This window comes from Artemia sp. Qi Xiang Cuo, chromosome 16 (genome assembly GCF_049724085.1).
Source record: "Artemia sp. Qi Xiang Cuo chromosome 16, ASM4972408v1, whole genome shotgun sequence".
Taxonomy (NCBI): domain Eukaryota; kingdom Metazoa; phylum Arthropoda; class Branchiopoda; order Anostraca; family Artemiidae; genus Artemia; species Artemia sp. Qi Xiang Cuo.
In genome coordinates, this window is record NC_142809.1 from 4,057,785 (window position 1) to 4,078,600 (window position 20,816).

The 20,816-nt window shown below is 35.4% G+C and overlaps 1 protein-coding gene across 4 annotated transcripts in view; it reads right to left on the reverse strand.

Annotated features, from left to right (window-relative positions):
- Positions 1-934: 934 nt before the first annotated feature.
- The window catches only part of LOC148942489 (uncharacterized), a 58,787-nt gene continuing 38,905 nt past the window's right edge, over positions 935-20,816 (reverse strand). Inside the window, exon 4 of one of the 4 annotated variants that reach the window (XM_089102477.1) lies at positions 935-1,317. In XM_089102477.1, coding sequence (XP_088958603.1) covers positions 1,015-1,317 — 303 coding nt within the window. In that variant the 3' untranslated portion in view covers positions 935-1,014. Of the gene's footprint in view, positions 1,318-12,093; positions 15,198-16,936; positions 19,420-19,706; positions 20,800-20,816 lie in introns of those variants that run through there. The other 3 variants (XM_089102473.1, XM_089102472.1, XM_089102474.1) reach the window with 3 other exon arrangements.

Here is a 20,816-nt window from a genome sequence, read left to right on the forward strand (position 1 = left end):
ACACCTATTCCACCAGTTATTAAAAGAAAAAAAATTCCTTATTTTCACAAATTTCATCAACCCCCCGCCCCCGTTTTTATAAAAATCCTACATAGGCCAATCAGTTGAGTCCACTGGTTTTAAATAATATATAAAGTCATAATTTGTAGATAAATTAAGTCATACCTGTGAGATGGGACACTTGCAAACCACTTGGCTGGCTCACCTAGTTTTTTTCTGCTTTCACAATTATGAATGATACAATTTCGAACCATTTCTCATTGATTGACGCGTACAGACTAGCCCGCTAACCCATGAATAAGTGGGAGGAGCTTTTTGTTCGCAGTGAGAATGAAGACCAGAAATGATCTGCGATAAACTTACTGGATAATTCTATAAACTGTGGTTTCATAATAATAAGCAATTTTAACTGCTCCAAGATTATTTTAATTTTCGATTTATCTCCAATCAACTTAAAGAGCAAAGCAGATTTGTGTGTAGCTTCCAAAGAGCGCTAGACGGATATGTTTATCGTTTAAAAGATGAAAGGATAAAGCATATTTTTTTTACGAACGACATAATTAAAATGTTCGACAAAAAGCAAAACTATTTTTGGCTCTGATATTGAATTAACAAAGCCGAGTTTTTGGATTAATTTTTTAGGCTGTCAAAAGATTTTCTTCTAGGGTAATATGCCTTAAGAAACAAACTTAAGACATTTCTTATCACGATTCTTATGGATTTTGCCACTGATTCAGGTGGGTGGTATCTTCCAGTGTTCAGAAAGTCTGTTAGTGTAAAATATTCATAGTACACTGAAAAAAAACTCAATACAGGAAATTAAATGTTATACATTTCTATCTTGAAAAATGTGTACCATTAAATCTGGAAGTAGGTATATATGTATTTTCACCCTTGAAAACTACAATTTTGACGCTCTAGTCAACAAAGCTGCTTAAGAGGAACCCAAATATTTATTTCATTAAATTGACAACTGATTGGTCAGCAATTTAATAAGTAATTCTACAGGATCAACTACCAAGGTAACTTGCAGCCATTCCAATCACAAAATATTCCACTATCTTCTATTTTCAATTTAGAAACTACATTGTACATTCCAAGAGCGCTTTCTTCAACCTTGACTGGAGCGGATCTACCACCACTTGAACCCATATCTGTTTGAACATGGCCTGGATGAAGGGTTGCAAAAATCAGGTCGGTGATCTCACGGGATAGACACATGGTTGCCATATTCACAGCAGCCTTGGAACAGCTATAAGTAGTTCGACCACCTTTACAATTTGCAATACTACCAAGCAGAGAACTGATTATCACAACCTGAAACAAAAATGATTAATAAATTAAATAAATTAAATAAATTAAATTTAATAAATTTATCCATTTAATATAATCCATTTATCCATATCCATATAATTTATCCATATAATAAATTAAAATGGATTACTTCTAATAATAAAGATATGAAGTTTGCTATCTTGTAGCATTTTTTAATTGATATCTTATGCGTCGATGACGATTATTTTGATTGGAAAGATCGTCGGCAAATAAAATGGTATATATGTTTTAGTTAGCAAATCAGTGGATTCTCCAAAAAACGGACTACTCTTTTAACTAGTAAAAATAGGATATCTGCTTTCTTGCAATATAAAGAAAAACTAGAAACTTGGGGCGCAAGACCGTCAATTGGGGAGCAAGGCAACAAGGAAACTTGGGGTGCAAGGGCAAGGGTTATTTGCCCCCTACATTTGGGAAAAACACATTATTCTTGGAATTTTTAATTGGAAAATGCCTTTTTAATATTTTCATTGAGCAACACAAAAACAACAAAATTACCTCCTAAATTTTCGTGAATTAACGCCACTGTTGCAGGGTAACCATAGACATGGTGAAAATAATAGAGGCCAGAATCTGCAAACTTTCGCTTTTAACCCGGAGTCATTTTAAGTTTTTTTTTAAACTTTAGCTGAAATCCGAATTAACACTAAACTGTTTTAGGCTATATACCCAACTGGGTTAAATGACCGCCATATTCATAACAGCTTTAGAGCAGTTCTGGGTAGTTTGTCCACCTTTACAATTTTCAATACTTCCATGCAGATATTAGAACCCGAAACAGAAACCTACGGAGAAGGTTGAAATTTTTATTGAAGACCTGATTTTTATTAAAAGACCTGAAATATGGTTCTTGCAATGTGAATAAAACAAATGAGGAAATCTTGAAACAATAGGTCTTTGACCAGAAGGAAGAGAAAGAAGAACCATCAAACAAATTTGAGGCCTGTACACAATAAGTCTTCCTCAGCATTAAGAACGAAAGTATCCTTAACAGCGTAAAAAAAGGAGGAACCTAAAATAAAAAAGGAAGATGAAATAAAACATATATATAAATAGCTACTCCATGAAAAACCAGTTGAAGTAGAAAATATTTTACAATACAACGATATGCTTCTTAAACAAAACAGCACCAACTAGTTGTTGAACGCAAAAAGAACGCAGTTATTCTATTGAAAAAAAAGCTGAACTATTTCGATACCAAATAATCCTCTCATTGGCGTCCCATGTAGATATTTCTTTGGATTATATATTTAATTTAATCCCTTGGTAATTTCGCATGACGAGCAACGATTTGTGACATTTGGCTCGTTTATTAAAACAGAAGCTGAACTATTTCGATGTGAAATAATCCTCTCATTGGCGTCCTATGCAGATATTTCTTTGGATTATATATTTAATTTAATCCCTTGGTAATTCCGTATGATGAGCAACGATTTGTGACAGTTGGTTCGTTTATTCAAAAAAAAAAAGCTGAACTATTTCGATGTCAAATAATCCTCTCATTGGCGTCCTATGCAAATATTTCTTTGGATTATATATTTAATTTAATCCCTTGGTAATTTTGCATGACGAGCAACGATTTGTGACATTTGGCTCGTTTATTAAAACAGAAGCTGAACTATTTCGATGTGAAATAATCCTCTCATTGGCGTCCTATGCAGATATTTCTTTGGATTATATATTTAATTTAATCCCTTGGTAATTTTGCATGACGAGCAACGATTTGTGACATTTGGCTCGTTTATTAAAACAGAAGCTGAACTATTTCGATGTGAAATAATCCTCTCATTGGCGTCCTATGCAGATATTTCTTTGGATTATATATTTAATTTAATCCCTTGGTAATTTCGCATGACGAGCAACGATTTGTGACATTTGGTTCGATTATTAAAAAAAAAGCTGAACTATTTCGATGTCAAATAATCTTCTCATTGGCGTCCTATGCAGATATTTCTTTGGATTATATATTTAATTTAATCCCTTGGTAATTTCGCATGACGAGCAACGATTTGTGACATTTGGTTCGATTATTAAAAAAAGCTGAACTATTTCGATGTCAAATAATCTTCTCATTGGCGTCCTATGCAGATATTTCTTTGGATTATATATTTAATTTAATCCCTTGGTAATTTCGCATGACGAGCAACGATTTGTGACATTTGGTTCGATTATTAAAAAAAAAGCTGAACTATTTCGATGTCAAATAATCTTCTCATTGGCGTCCTATGCAGATATTTCTTTGGATTATATATTTAATTTAATCCCTTGGTAATTTCGCATGACGAGCAACGATTTGTGACATTTGGCTCGTTTATTAAAACAGAAGCTGAACTATTTCGATGTGAAATAATCCTCTCATTGGCGTCCTATGCAGATATTTCTTTGGATTATATATTTAATTTAATCCCTTGGTAATTCCGTATGATGAGCAACGATTTGTGACAGTTGGTTCGTTTATTAAAAAAAAAAAAGCTGAACTATTTCGATGTCAAATAATCCTCTCATTGGCGTCCTATGCAAATATTTCTTTGGATTATATATTTAATTTAATCCCTTGGTAATTTCGCATGACGAGCAACGATTTGTGACATTTGGTTCGTTTATTCAAAAAAAAAAGCTGAACTATTTCGATGTCAAATAATCCTCTCATTGGCGTCCTATGCAGATATTTCTTTGGATTATATATTTAATTTAATCCCTTGGTAATTTCGCATGACGAGCAACGATTTGAGACATTTGGTTCGTTTATTAAATCAATATCAACATTCAATTAATCAATATTCAAACTAGCTGCACTTTCGTTAATTGCCAAATCTGTGAATATGTTTTTTGTTATTTCTATGGCTTCCCTAGCCCATTGTGTAAAATATTTATCATTTAAAAGGGCTGCCGCTTCTACAAAAGGGTCAGGGTGATAAAAAATACGGTCCGCCAAAGCAGAAAACAAAGTTTAGTATATGAACAAGCAGAAATATAAGCCAAAAGCGGAAACTTGTGGTGTAACCATGGAGGTAGAAAACAGAATAGACACCAGATTCTGTAAAATTTCACTGTCATATTACCAGATTTGGAGAAACTATGTACATGGTATAACGCGATTTGATTACAGGAGCACTTTTTGACAGATATCAACTCTCAGCTTTTACGCCCTTCTAATGTAAAAGTAAATCTGTTCCCGGTTAGAAGACTTTAAACAAAAGGAAGGCCAAGCGGTGGTCTAGCCATCTTGAAATCTTACCAATCAAGACTGCTATGATTGCTTTCTCGCCACAACAATTGATGAACTAATTAAAGTTAATCTCTATCTTCCAACAAATTAAAGAGACGAAGCTTCTGAAAGGAAATTTGCTATTGCTTGCAGAAAAGTAGCCAGATTGTTAAAAAAGATCAAAAAATGAGTTGAAAGTGTATGCATATTGTTGACTTTAATTTTGACTTACTCCAGAAATCAAGTGCAAGAGCCAAAACTTTCTTTCTATTTTGCCAACCATTTACCGTCATGAATCCACCCAGAAATCTCGACCATTCCTAAAGCTCTATGAATATCTACCTTAGTTCTGCCCCAGGATGGATGGACGGATGATAGACTATCAACTGTCTTGGCTTGGCTACCATGAATTTCTGGTAGCACGTCAAACCTTGACCCTGCAGTATTGCTCCATCATCCTGATTCAAATCTAGTGATAAAAGTTTGTCTGGAAGATGAATATAGTGATTATATCCCTCTGTCCCTATCAATTCCCATTAGTAGTACTCATTCTTCTGAATCTGGGAAAAGAAAATCCAAATCTTCCCACCTTAAGTGTTGGGATAAGATTGATAAGGTTGTTTTCCAAGCGGACTGGGACCACATATGGGATAAAACTGAATTCCGTTTCAGCTCCTTCAAAGGCAATCTGGGATGGACCAGTCCACCATAGCCTACATATTGACCTTAACTTCTACTGTGCACAGATTATCTACGCTTTAAAAGTCGCGGAGATGTACGCTTTTCATATGAGAAAGTGTAGAATGGACACCAAGAAGTTTGGGTGGTCTAGAAACCCTAGTGCGACCTATTTCCCTAGTAAATTTAGGCAATCTTAATCTGTCCCAGGTGCTTGCTTTGAGAAAAACTTCACTGACGGATAATACCCCTGCTCTTTTGGATATACTTTTTAACACGGAATCAAGAGTTGCATCTACTCGAGGGCCTTGCAGCCTACACGCAAGATGATCTGCACGTAAGATTCCAAGATGATCTAAGGATAAAACACTAGTTTAAAAACTTCTTGCTATCGTCGAAAGTGGTTGAGCTAAGTGGCCGAAGTATTGCCAAGCTACTATATCTTCTCTTATCGTTTGTCTTTTTAATAGGGCTTAAAAGATTGCATATCTTGTATTTTGAAGGCTGCAGTAATACAGATGACAGGTCTAAGCCTATATGACTTACGACAAAAATCGGTTTAATTTAATTTTGTGTTTTCGATCTCTTTTTTTCATTGGCTTTAGCTTTTGAAAATGCAGCTCCTTTGATTTCGGTAGAATTTTAATCCATATCAAGGGTTTTATTCCCATAAATTTGATGAAACAATTTACCTTTCTTTAAAGTCTTTTAAATTAGGATTGGGTCGGGTATGAGACTCAAAACAAAACTCTGTTGCTTTTTTATTCTGAGCTAATTCGAAAAACTGTCCCAACCAAATTGATTGGATGTCTTTGTCTGGGGAAAAAAATAATGCAAGCATTACATTTACATTCTTTTATGATAGACTTTTCAAAATGGTTAATGAATTGAGTATTATTGAAAATATTAAAAGTCGGAAACTTAGTTGAAGAAACAATGAATAAAACAATATATTTTCCAAAAAATAAATGAAAGACATGAAATGTTTAGTTTACAAGATATATTGCGCAAGCTGTAAAACCCATGGATAAGAACAGGAAGCACCATCGTAATTTGACAGGAAGCACCATCGTAACAACAGCGTAGACGATTTGATATAGACACAAACTTTTGGATTAACACTACGCATACCAAGTACGCGTAAAAATTCGGAAATACATCTTTCCATCTATATATTTCGTTCTAATATTACTGAATAATGACATGGTATTTTCGTAATATTTCACGGTAATAGCTTCGACACGGTAAGTTTTCATATTGTTTAGAAAAAAAAGCAAGAGACACACGGGTTTATAAGGGTGGTGATAAAAACGATCCTGGTAATTACCGCCACATATCAGTGCTGTCAGTTATTTCCTGCCTAGTTGAAAAATGTGTTAGAGCCACGCTAATTTATCTTGTAGAGAATTTTAGTTGGCTAAACAGTAATAATTTCGGTTTTGAATGAATAGAAAGACGGAGCGTGCATTGATACTTCTAACTAGTGCAATTAACGTAACTCCAGATATTGGTGTCAACGTTGGGACTGTGAATGTAGATTCAGTGAGGACTTTTGACATAGTTGGCCATGGACTGTTCTTGGAAGCATATATGATCCGTATTTGATCCGTGGTAAAGCTTTTGTTATTGCAAAGATACTCTTTGTAATCATTTAGTTCGTGGTAACGAACTGTAAGACGGAGCGATACAGTCTAATAGTAGCCGAAACTCTAAAAATTGAATTTTAATGACAATAGATGCATCAAACAAATTGGCTTTTATCCTGATTCCAAATATATAAAACTAATTAATTTCAATGTCACCCATCAAAATCTACGACCCTGAGAAAATTTACGTGATTTTCGAAAAAGGAGGGATACACCCCAGAAAGTATAGGAACGAAATTGCACCATCAGATTCAGCGTATCAGAGAACCCTACCTGTAGAGGTTTCAACCTCCTATCTGGAAAACTGTAGAATATAGAGTTTTTCGACAGAAGAAAAATCATGGATGCGTTTTGTTATTATTTTTTTTCCCATGAGTGATCGTATCGAACCAATGGTCCTAAAAGATCAGTAGAGGGCTCAACCGAACGGAAATCAAAAGTTCTAGTACCCTCTTTAAGTGACTAAGAAATAATGGACGGCAACTAGCCCTACTCCCACGCCCCTTTCCCCCCGAACATATCTTGTCAAAATTTTTAGATAGTCATTTTGTTCAACATAGTTGGAAGGTCCAATAACTATGCATAAGGGGATAACATAACCCCCGCGGCCTCTTGAGAAAGAGCTGTAAGTTATGAAATTTGCCCATTATTAACATATGGTATTTGTAATTGGGATGTTGAATGCAGACATTTTTCGGCGAGGGAGGGGGGTATTTTCTACAGGTGAGGGTATATTTACCATGGGGAGAATTTTCCTTGGAGGGGGAGGTCCCAGGGTTAAACTTCCCAGGGGAAATTTTACGCATGTGGAAATTGCCAGAGCTCCTATACGAAATTCTCTTCATTTGTCTTGCTTTCTCTTTGGTGACTTTATTTTACAGGTGGAGATGCTCCGGGAAAAATTTCCAGTGGGCTTGGACTGTCTGGGTGATTATTACGATGGATGGGGAGGGAGAATTTTCCGAGGGATGAATTCTTCATGGGGGAATTTTCAGCGGGAGAAATTTACTCGCAGAAAATTCCGGAGGGGAGAGGCTTCCAGGAAAAATTTCCTAAGGAGAGAGGATATCCAGTTGGATTTGAAAAATGATCAAAATTAAATAAACAAAACAAGTTTTTTTTTTTCAAATGAAAGTCAGCTAAGAAGAACTTCCAAGGTGAAATTGTCCGCAGGAAATTTTCCGAAGGGAATTTTCAGCAAGGACGGAATTTTCTGCGGGCAGGGGATTTCATTCGGGAGGAACTTTCAATGGAGAAAATTTTCGTGGGCGGGTGGGTAATTTTCCACGGAGGGGTGAGACGAATCTTCCGGCATTAATTGAAAAAACGATGAGAACTGAAAGCAAGGAGCAACATTAAAACTTAAAACGAACACAAAATTATTCCATAAAAGAATGGCTGCCTGAAGTGTTACAGATATGCCCATATAACAATCTGGATGCATACAGGGTCTTCTAGCTCAATATGTCCCTCAACATGTCCTTGATTTTTCTGCTTAATACCCTGTTTTCCGACCGATCGATTATGACTCTTAACAAAGGTCACTAGAACTTTCAATTTCCAATCGAACGAGCCCCTTGAACCCTCGCTCTTTACACTAAAGTCTTAAAGTTCTTTGAAAATACTTCTCGTTCAAATGCATTGGCCCTTGTGTTCGAGCAGTCTTTCTTAAAGAATTGTGACAAAAAGTCAAACTTTAGCGTAAAGAGCGAGAGCTTAGGAAACTTAAGAAGAGCTTACAAATTATTCCCTCAAATACGGAATATCTTTTCATTTGAAGTTTTAACGCTGCTCCTTACTTTCGGTTGAAAAAACTTGTTTTTTTATTTGATACCTATAAAGAGCTTTCTCAGTAACCGGCGTTAAGTTTGTGATGAACAAAATTTCCAAAAAATTCGGACTGAGTTATGTGGTTTACGGAGTCCCACAGTAATCCATTCTGGGTCCAAATTTTTTCATACTGTTAGCATGCCTAATTGTGTTCCAGATTTCTGTTTCATGGTTATTGATAGGAATAAAACCGTCGAAAGAGTGACAGTGTCCCTGTTTTCCGATAATATAGTAGCTATTAGGGCTGCGAAGAGAGAACGGTTACTCCAGACATCGATCAGGCACACAGTTGATAATTTACATTCTTAGCTGAGGGTGAACAGACTCAAAATCTATTTAAATAAGACAAATTTTTCGTGTGGGTCCAAAGGGACAAGGGATTTTTATGATGTCCATGGTACACATATAGACATCAATGTCATATTAAACCTTAGCAAATGGTAGAAAAGATGTTGCAGTTAAATCCTTTAATAGTAGTCGTGAAGAACTCTGTTTGTAGCATATAGTGGAAGGCGCAAACGAATACTAAGTGAAAGCTCAGTTGAGCGATTATTCTATACTTGAAGCAATAATTCTATACTTGAATATTTCTATACTTGAAGCAATATTCACAATTTTGCTACGAAGCCAAGAAACAGACTTCCTAGAAGTTTTTGCTATTATAGCTAGCAATTCGTCGGTTCAAAAACCACATGCTATCTTTTATCTCCTTTTTGGGAAAATAAGTGGGAAATTTTTGTAAGCAAAGATGAATTGACTGACTTGATACTCATTTCCTTAAGCAGGATTAGTTATGGCTCCAAAACCTTAATGGCAGATCTTAATAATACTATTCATAAATCGATAATAATGTGCCCACATACAATTTCATGTATAAATTTGATCTAATTTCAGAAGTATCTTCAGAAGGTAAATTGTGGTAACTTTTCTGAATAAGGCATATCGTATGTATTTGTCAATCGGACTAAAATTATGATTTAACTTACAAGTTAAGACTTAATATAACCTAAGACATGCCAAATTTATGTGGCATGTCTTATTCGAAACTCATAATTTAAAGGGTCATAGAACTGGCCTTCCTGGGTCCAATTCTGCATATTCAAAACTAAGGCTAGCAGTTTTTATAACACAGCACAATGCACCTGGGATAGTAGGGCCTGAAACCTACGTCATTGAAAGACTTAAATAAACTTTAGAGCGGGTTTGAAAAAGCTAAGAATCTGATATTCCACTTAAACTGAAAAATTATACGGTTGATGCTGGAGAGTAATGCAAAAATATGGTTTTCGCTGAATATGAGCACTTTTTTTATATAAAAATTTATCTCTTTAAATTATTGTTCAAGAATAAATTATTGAAAAAAGAATAAATACTTTTAATAGATTTCCCAAAAATTTGTAATTTTTCAACTTATCCATCCAGAAAAAAAATGCGCAATGTTCTGGTGGCTCGGCTAAGAATTGGCGCATAGATATATTTGTCTCCCCAAGCAGATCGATTTTCATTTTAAATCTAAATAGATGGCACTGTTTTATTTCTACTTGATCATTTTACAGTTTACCGCCACCATGTGCATTAATACGCCATTCGTCATAGGCCTGAGAGCCTTGATCGGACTTTAACTCACTCCGTTTATGAGAGCCAGGGTCGTTTGATAACATCATGTTCACTCTAAACTCTCCCTCAATAGGGATACTGGGAAAACCTTATGACGGCACTTCCCATATTAAGGATCCTTGGAATCAAAATAATACATACAAGTGCCTTAAAGTGCCAAGAATACGAAAAAGAAAACATTTTGCCCCTCCCCCTGATTTCATCTTCGGTTTATTCATACCTGAAAACCCGGATTCTCTGCGATTTTTTATTTGGTTGCTATTCACCTATTAATTTTGGTGTGTAAACCCTGTCCGTTGTTGCCACAATTCAACCATGAAAAAGGCAAGCGGTAACTTTTCTTGTTTACAAACAAGTCCAACCAACATTTGTAACACCTAATTTGGCTTCATATGATCGTTGACAAATACGACAGATAATAGGAGGATAAATTGTGACGTTTTAAATTAAAGTGACATTTTTACAACAAAAGAAAACAAGTATTCTATTTACATGTCAATAGTCAACTAAAGGGATAAACAACAGAATAGGGTTTCTAAAAAGATATTTTTGTAGAAAAGTCAATTAAGTCATATTTTGAAATTTTTAACCCTAAATAATGGTAATAATATCCATATTAATCTATAGCTTAGATTTATGGCAGTATTTGTCTTTTGCTACAGCAATCACGAAGGTTACACATCTAGAACTCCCCAATGATGGAGCCATAACTAAATATGGAGGTTTTTCATTAAACATTGAGTTCCAGGGTTTTCAAATTTTTTGAGACATATATGGTTGTGAAAGTTTCAACTTAACCAATTTAAAGAATCAAATTTCATTTTTGGTATCCTTAGAGCTTTAAATTAAATATAATTAATGTTAATCATTCATTTTGCATCCAGGATTAATTTGGAGTCACTATCTTCCACGTTTCGGTCGCGCCACCTTTCAATCACGTTGGTGAAGTTGGGTAGCTCTTTTGATTGCGTCTTTTTAGATTTTTCTCTTTATCTTGTTTTGCGTATATCATTCTTTTTTTAATTTTTTTCATTTCACACTGATCGGAAAATTTGTTTTATTCTTTCCAGTTTGCGTTTTTCATCTTAAGTTTATTTTATCTTCGCCAATGTGGTCTTCGAACTTATTCGCACATTAACTCATATTATTCCGCTTTTTCATCAGTCGCATAAATTATTATGTAGTTATTTATGTTCAATTCATAAAAACAAAGGGAAATTTTACCAGTAAAATATAAAAAGACAATGTTTCTTAAAGGAAATAAGAAGTTTGCTTTCTTCTTATTCTTCATGAAGTGTTAGATTTTATTCTAAATATTTTTCAATTGATTTTGGTGATGACAAAATGGTAGAATAATTCAAATGCATCCGTCCGTGGCACTCATCGTGCCCTTGGCCACTTAAATATTTTTACGGGTTTATACTCTTCTACTATAAGTCAAAAAATAAATTATTCGAGCAAGAAGGTGAATATTAAGCCTTTTCCACGAACAGATGGAATACTTCAAAATATAAGTCTTATTTTGGAAGTTTCTTCCACTTTCTACTCTTTTATCAAAATACTACAAATAACAAAATACAAGCAAAAAGCATATAATAGACCAAAAAGCATACATCATACAACAACCTCTTCTGAAAAGTATAAATATATCCATATAGAGTAAAGCAAGGCTGTACGTGGGGGAGTGGCCTAGGAGTCCGGGCCCTAGATCCAAAATTTTCCTGAATTTCAGAGCACTTTTTATTTAAATTATCAAATAATATTTTTCTTTTTTTTTCCCCCCCCCCCCCTGAAAGGCATTTTTGCGTACGTACCAGAGATACCAAAATGAATAACTAATAGAGAATGATGCCGCACTACAGCAATTTTAGATTGTAATAAATTGTATAGTCAACCAATTACCAAGAGAAATAGCACTCTCGGGTTTTGATAGTGTAGTTACAGATGTGACATTAACGTGTCTGATCTGGATTACGAGGACGACACCGTTCCTCTTGCTGCTGATCCAGTAGCTGCCAAAGCAATGATAAATGAAATTGCATATTACTCTCAGCTATTGGGTATAAGATCAATACGGTCAAAACTTAAGTCATGGACAGGCCTGGATTTACCAACAGGCCCACCAGGGCTGGGCCTAGGGACGCACAAAGTCAGGGGATGCAATAAATTATTACTGAGTGATTTTTTTCTTAAAAAACTCGCTGATGTAGTAATTTATCATCAAAGTGTCAGGTGCATTTTGCTGCCGCGCTGTCTATTCACAGAAAAATGATTTTAAAACAACACAGGAACTCCGTGGTCACTTATAAACTGTCAGATTTCTCCTAAGAATGACAGTTGAGAGTTCTGTATCACCTCTCTCTTTCATTCCTTTTGGCTCATCAGTTGTCGTCCTGTTCAGTGCTTCCACTATCCCCGAATTTCCGGGAACTTCCCCAAAAATCTTGCAAAAACGGGAGCAGCAAAAACGCTTGGGCCTAGGGGTGTCAAAGCTTTAAATCCGACCCTGGTCAAGGATCGAAATACACAGTTGGATAATAAGCTTGCGCTATACGGACAGGAATTGGAATAGTAGATAGCTTCAAAAATTTTGACTTGTTAATACTCTCGTGGAGGCTGAGACCTTGACGTACAGAACAGAATCAACAAAGCCCAAACCATTTTCTCTCAACTCCACCGTCATCTCTGGAACCAACGCGAAATTTAGCCTATCATTTCTCCTGGTTATTTGTGCTATAAGAGTGGGAGTCTATAGTATTATAGTAGCCGGTTGATCTTCTAATTCCAAATATTCTCTGCTGGGAAGAATTCGGGCAGGAGCTCAAACCATTTCTTATGAAGTGAGCTTGATTATCATTATTCTTTCTCCGAGAATAAAATGACCCAAATTGACCCTCAAGAATACCCAGTTAATATGTAAAAAGGCAAAAGAAAAGTGTTTCCCTAGAGGGCTGATAACTGAAGATCGATTCAGACACAAATTCTTCCCAGATGAGGGATAAATTCTGAATATCAGCACATGAATATTGCTTATCGATATGCAAGGTCACCTACCCGCCAGCGCTTTATGCACAAAAAAATATTTGAGCTCTGTATAAAACGCCATTTCCGCAATCTTATAAGTGCTTATGACTTAATTATTAAAGATGGCATGGCAGTTACGGTGCAGAAAGAAGAAGCTAATACGCCTCGTACAGGGACGCTACCATCATACCCGGGCCTGGGTATTAATTGCTACGGAATTTTCCTCCCTCTTCTACATCGATTTTGGGGTGAGACTGTTTCGAGTTTTCAATATCATTTGTACAATAATGGGGGCAACCATCCTTCACCCCCAATTCGAATAGATTATAATAAAGTTTTTTATGAGCGTAGCTTTCAAATGTATTTAATAGCGAAGTTCTCTTGCTTCGTTTTTTCTTAATCTATTCCTGAACGTCCGAAGCTGCTTTCTGTAAGCATTTGTAGAATAACAGAGCTTTATTACCAAATTTGGTCTTAAAAAGTTTGATTACTACACCTTTTTTATATCAACACCCAGAAATTGATAAAAATAAAATTTAGTGTAAGCTGCCAAGTGATTTGAATTAGTTTAAACAAGTTGATTATTTTATGCAAGGCTACGCTATCCGAAGCGCTGCTAATTTTTCTACTATAGGAGAAATTGAAGTTTTGTTGTTAAAGTTGAGAGCATAGCCTAGTGTGCTTAGGAGTCTGAGTGTGCAAAAATAAAAGAACTTTGACTCCAGTTAAATTTCAAACTTTCATATCTAATGCTCCAGGGTTACCCGTCTTGACGTTTTTTAGTCAATATAATCGAATTTTACTTGATAGGAACAACGCAAATATTTGATGTTACGAATATTATCAAACAGCAAGAGTCTGAGATTACCACCTAAAATCTGTCGTAATCGTATATTCAAAAATCAGAAATTATTTAAATTTAAGAGTTAATGTTGACATTTATAATTTGCGGGGTTTACAGCCCGAGTTCTGTAAATAACTTAAAGATTTGGTTCTGAAAACGAAATTACATACACAATGAATTTTGTTACGGGTTGGATACCTTCAACAATAACAACACCCAATTTATCGGTCACACATACTACATCTGATCGCAGCATGAAGCCTCCTGAGGCTAAAACAGAGGTGGAGAATTGTGTCTTGACTATATATACCTCAAGAGTGCTACTGCCCAAGGAGAAGGCCTCACAGCTGGCAGGTTTGAACCCGTCCCCAGAGTTTCCATAGGACTTAGGTTTGAACTAAAACGTTGGAATTCACCTCTCGATAAAAGAAGAGTCGCACTTTCTCGTGAAGCAGTACTGCAGCCATGAAGAAGGTTTGCAAAATTCGTTATATAATGCACAAGAAATTTTCCACAATTGCCCCCCCCCTCTGAAGAAAATAAGAGCTCATTCTAACCTCTGTCAAGGGTAGACAATCCTAGTTATTTGATATCATTTGACACCTAGAACGCGGAAGAAATAAGGCCTAGTGCGACATTTTTCTCCTTGAAGGATTCCTGGTATGAACAACCCCAAGAACAAAAACAGACAAAAAGCAATTTAAGTTGACATTTTTTTCCCCTCAAGACTGAGGTAGAAGCTGCTATCTTCTTTCTTCAGGCTCTTTATAGTGTTGAATAGTTTTGCAGTGCAGTCAGGCACAGTAAGGGGAGCCTTAAGCTGCCCACCTGCATTTCCCATATCGGTATCAACCCAGCCTGGTTCAATGGAAGCTATGATAAAGTCGCTCAGTTCAACTGCCAAATACCTGGTAACTGTATTTAAAGCACCCTTTGAGCCGTTATAAGTGGCATAAGACTGCAGAGTTGCACCCGGACAACCACAGCTTCCAGGCGAACTGGAAATGTTGATTACCTAGAAATGATTAAATGGTTCAGAAAAACTAGATAGAGGAGATGTCGATTCTCTTCAGCATTCTTTTTTTGCATTCCCCATTCTATTAATAATTAATATTTAAATTATATTAGTAATTCCTTTTTGTACCCCAGGCTGTTGCGCTAGAATGCTTTTTGGGAGGCGATGGGGCTATAATAATTGGACAAAAAGGAATCACTAATAGAATTCAAATAATAGATTACTAATAGAATACAAATGCTAAATTACTATCAAAGTGATTAGTAATTTTATTAGCAATTCTATTAGTAATTTACCCCCAATCTATTAACAAATTAGGATTTGCATTCTGTTAGTAATTCCTTTTCATACTCCAGGCTCGTACACAAGAATGCTTTTCAGGGGGGGGGGGGTAATAATACAAAAACAAATTTTATTTAATAATTTTCATAAGAAACGCTCGAGAATTCGAGAAAATTTAGGATTTGGGGGGGGGGGGGGCGCAATTATGACCACTTCAACCATGGACCCGTTCAGAGGACGTTATAGAATTTATAGTTATGTGATACAGAAAACAACAGCAAACATTTAATCTTGTGAACGGCTAAAGATATTTCCATGGGCCCCTTGAGGGCTTGTGAATCCTGGACTGCTAAAAAACACTTATTTACAAGCCTAAATTAATGCTTATTTAAATGTAAAATATAGTCCTTTTTTGGGCATGCTTTTAAATTTCAGTTTGACCATCTGCGATTCAAGGTAAAAATTTGGAGAAAAATGGGCTAGGGCAGACCAGTGCTTGCACTTTCCCAATTTTTTTCGGGGTTTCTCTGAAATCCACCGAAAGATAATTTCATTCCCCAAAATCTCCTAGAAAATTAACATTGACGAAAATTGACATTGCCTATTCTATTTTTACACTCGTTTTAATTTGAGAGCGTAGATTTCCAGTGAGATTTCTGAGAGCCCAATTTTCTATTTGGGGAATTCGAGGAAATGCCGAAGAATCCAGGAGTAGTGGAAATACTGAAGTTGGCCGTCAAAACATCCAAGGTAGGTTTGCCAGTACAACCTACACTTGGATATATATTATTATTATTTTTTTTTTAGCTGGAAAGGGTTATTTGCAACAAGTGGTGTCTTGAATGCAAAGAAGCAAAAACTATCTCGAGTATCAACTAAAAAAGCAAACTATTTGAAAATTGACTGTATTTGCACTGTTCAAATCGACCTATCTCAATAAATTGACAGTAATGACTTAAACCACCGTTATGAATTTGCAAGGCTTTCAAAAATACTGTCCTCATCATGTTGGTACTGATTTACAACGCGAAAATTACACTGAAATTTGTAGGTTGTTTTAAAGCCATGAGTGAAATAATTTGAATTCGGCGCTAAAAACTAGTAGCCAGAATTGCTTTCCACTAGCGGCCTGGATTTGCTTTCCAAGTCTAGCCAGTTCTTGTCTTCTCGTAAATATCGGTCGGGCAGTCTTTCACTGGTAACGAATATCAAATCGAAAACAAACCTGGCTTCCCCAGCTAACTAAGTAAAAATATTTTTTTTGACTCTTCAAAATTGACACCAAAGTTAAAATAAACATTATTCAAACTTTCCACACTATCAGCTTATATCTTCAAGCATTCAGCTATAATATAAATAGAAGTATAGAATTACTAAAGAGCGATGCCCCCCCCCCCAAGACCCTTTTCTGATTTGACATTCCCACCATGGCAATCTTTTTTCTAACAAAACAAATGTGCTGTAAACATACTCTTTATTAACTCGAAACACCAAAGCAAAATACAAATATCCAAAAAGCTAAAAATGATTAAAGGAGTAAATAATGGAAATATTTCAGTAAAAAGAACAAAAACACAGTGGGCAGATTTTGGTACATTGTCGCAACTCTCAGTTAAGGTTAGCTGGATCTTGTTTCATAGACTAATTTGAACGTTGAGTTGTAAAGATTTATTCGAATGATGCATAGGAAATAAAGTCTTGTACTATATGGTGAATGTAAAAGGGGAAATGTTGCTGCAAAAAGGACGTTAAAGAAAGGATATGACAACGTATTATGGCGCAAAATGTATCCTTGAAGCTACTGAATGCAATAGGTCCATCGTTTTCAATTTCGGAACAGAAATACCTTATTTTATTTCTCAGTAAACTTTTGAACTGAATATCAATTCCTTCTCCCAACAATTAGAAAAAATCAAAATGCTTACAATTAACAATTAGAAAAATCATATAGTTTCTTCCATTATTTACTTCTTAATCAAAAAACAGCTAATGTTTAAACACAAACACCAAAAGCATAGAACGGTCACAAAAACATATTTGGGGAGCACATCCCACTCAAAATACAAACAGGAATCTATGATAAAAAGAGTCAAACTACAACAATCTTCAAATTAGAATAGAATAAATCACACAAAATTACTTCCTTCTATCTTATTTTCTTATATTAACCCCTTTTTTGCAAATCAATGTGCTAGGATCTTACATCTTCTGACAGAAAACGATTTTGACTAATATCTGAGGACTATACAAACAACAACAGCTAAAAAAATGATGAATTAATCAAAGACAGTGAAATCTTTTATAGTTAAATGAGCCTTTTGTCTATATTCCGAAGGGCCGTCCTCAGCAAAGCACATAAGAGAATATATAATAAGACTTACAATAAAATACGCGATCATTAAAACTAAAATTAAAAGAGTCCTAGAACCATTACTTCAGGGGTTCCACAAGGACTGGAGAAAAACAAAACGAGTCAAGGCAATTCATTCAGGTAAATTTCCTTATTCTGCTCTAAGGAGCCATATTCTTGAAAACACTTACCTTATTAGCAACGATTTGGGTATTAAACAAGTCGTTCGAGAGGTAATAGATTTAATTAAGCTAAGTAACAATATTTCTTTAAAAAGGTGTTTGGGGGAGAATTCGCTCAACGTATTATACGCGAATTTAATTAAAAATGATATAACAAATTAGATTAAAAAACCAATAGCTAATACAAATGAACCTCAATCAAAGAGACCTTTTAGGTTGGCTGTCAAAAAAGCGAGAATAGCATTAAAACTAAGCTCTTGATTTGTTTTTTACATGAATAATTTGCCTTGTTTCGTGTTCATTTTCTTGAGTCCTGGTTGAACTTCAGTGAAGCAATGATTCTAAGACTGTTTTAATTGTAGTTTTAATGAACGCGCATTTTATTGTAAGTCTAACTTAAATGTTTTTATGTCTACTTTGCTGAAGACGGCCCTTGAATATAGAGCCGAAATATTCATTTAACATTAAAAACTTCACTGTTTGGGATTAATTACCAAACAGTTTAACTGTTGCTGTTTACCATTGTTCCCATTGTTTTACCTGTTGCTGTTTGTATCATGGAAAGGCAGTTTGGTCTACGACATTTAATAAATCTGTTTTACTTCTTAGGCCGTTTTTTGCAAACGTCCTTCTTCATTCTACTCTGATCAGTGGTCTAAAGACTTTGGTGAGATTGTCACCAAAGTTCTCTCCTCAACGTCCAGAGGAGGTTTTAGGGGAGGGACAGACGGAGCACTTGCCCTGGGTGCTGAAATTTTAGGAGCACAAAATTTCAAATAAATAATATAACGGCTATAATCATTTTGTAATTTTGATATTTATTTTTATCAAAATGAAGTAGAGGGCGCAGATAATCAATGAAAGTAATTAATAAAATATTAATTAATTAATGATTTCGCTAATTAATCATAAACCCATTTTTAAACCTAGTGTTGAAAATTGTGAAGTAAGTCATTCATAGTATTTTGTATTATTTCAGCCATACTATCAGTTCTGTACTAGCTTTTATAGACAAAGCCTCAGCGACATTTATCTCCTTCAAAGATTCCTGCTTTCAGCAAAAATCTAAATTCCAAAACAGACAAAAAAGTATCTAAAACTGCATCTTTTCCCCCTCAAGACTGAAGAAAAAGCTGCTATCTTCTCTCTTCAAGCCCTCAATAGTGTTGACAAGTTTGGGAGCACAGTCGAGCATTGTAAGAGGAGGCTTAGCCTTCCCTCCTGCATTTCCCATATCCGTATCCACCCAGCCAGGCTCAACGGATGCAATGATACAATCGTTCAATTGAAATGCTTGATAGCGGGTAACCATATTTAAAGCTGCCTTTGAGCCTGAATAAGTTGTAAAAGACCCCAGTTCTGGACAAGCACAGCCAAGACTTCCAAGGAAGCTGGAAATGTTGACAACCTAAAAATGATTTCGTAACTCAAAGAAACTGGGTATAAAAACTTGAATGTGTACAGTTACTTATTCATAAGACATAACCTTCCCTGTCCAAATAAAAACAAACCATTTACAATTAATCTTGGGATAAATTCGTCACATGCAGGTTCTCGACCCCCCCCCCCCCGAAATCTTAAGTTTTTCCAAATTTCTTGGCACTTCTCATCCAAATTGTCAAATAAAATGTTTTTTGTTTATTGTTACCCCATTTTTTGGTCTTTTTCAAATTTGACTCCCTCCCTCCCCAAACCTACATTGTTTATGTGCCTACCTCATTGCAGGCAAGAACTAGAGCTCAAACTGCACATTTACTTACTCAAGAAAATTTTAGTTTCAGATGGGTTGGGACGTCGATACTTTGGAAACATAAAAAATAGCCTTGGAAACACAAAAAAATTGGCAATTTAATATTGAATTCTCCTAGTATTGCCGAAATTTAAAATACTACCAATTGTCTTCCAGTAACTAGATTTCTTCAAACCTACAATTACGCTTAAAATGAATGGGGAACGCAAGGCCGTATCCAGGAGAGGGGAGGGTACCGGATTTAAGTCCCCCCCCATTTTTGTCCGACTTTTAAAAATGTAACAGAATTGTATATATTAAAAAATTTTTGATGAATTTTTTGAAGCTTTTTTGTGTGAAATACCCCTCGAAAAAAAAATACTCTCCCGAACAAAAATCCTGGATACACCCATGGGGGAGTGTCGAGTTCATGTTTTATTTTTACAGCGAAAATTTGAATCTTTTGATAGTTAGCACAATTTACTTTCTTCCTCTTTTAATTTTCTTTTTATTCAATAATCGCAATCTTGAATAAAATTTATTTATTCACAAAAAAGATGGCTTTTTTAATGCAGCTATTTCAATCAATATTTCCATTCGCAGGTTTAATCGACTAATTAATAAAAAAATGGGCATAGACAAGTGCTGTCAAATCCGACATATCATTAAAATTGTTTTGGAATATTATCTTTCAAAGATGTCAGCTTTCACAAAAACAAAACAACACAAATAGACAAAAAGCGTCTAAAATGGCATCCTTTTCCCTTCAAGACAGAAGTAAAAGCTAGTATCTTCTTTCTTCAAGCCCTCTATAGTACTGAACAATTTCGGAGCACAGTCAAGCATAGTAAGAGGGGGCTTAAGCTTTCCACCGACATTTCCCATATCGGTGTCGACCCAGCCAGGCTCAACGGATGCTACGATACAGTCATTCAGTTCAAATGCCTGATATCTGGTGACCATATTTAAAGCTGCCTTTGAGCCCGAGTAAGTTGCAACTGATAACAGTTCCTGACTAGCACAACCAAGACTTCCAAGCAAACTAGATATACTGATTACCTAAAATTGATTTAGTT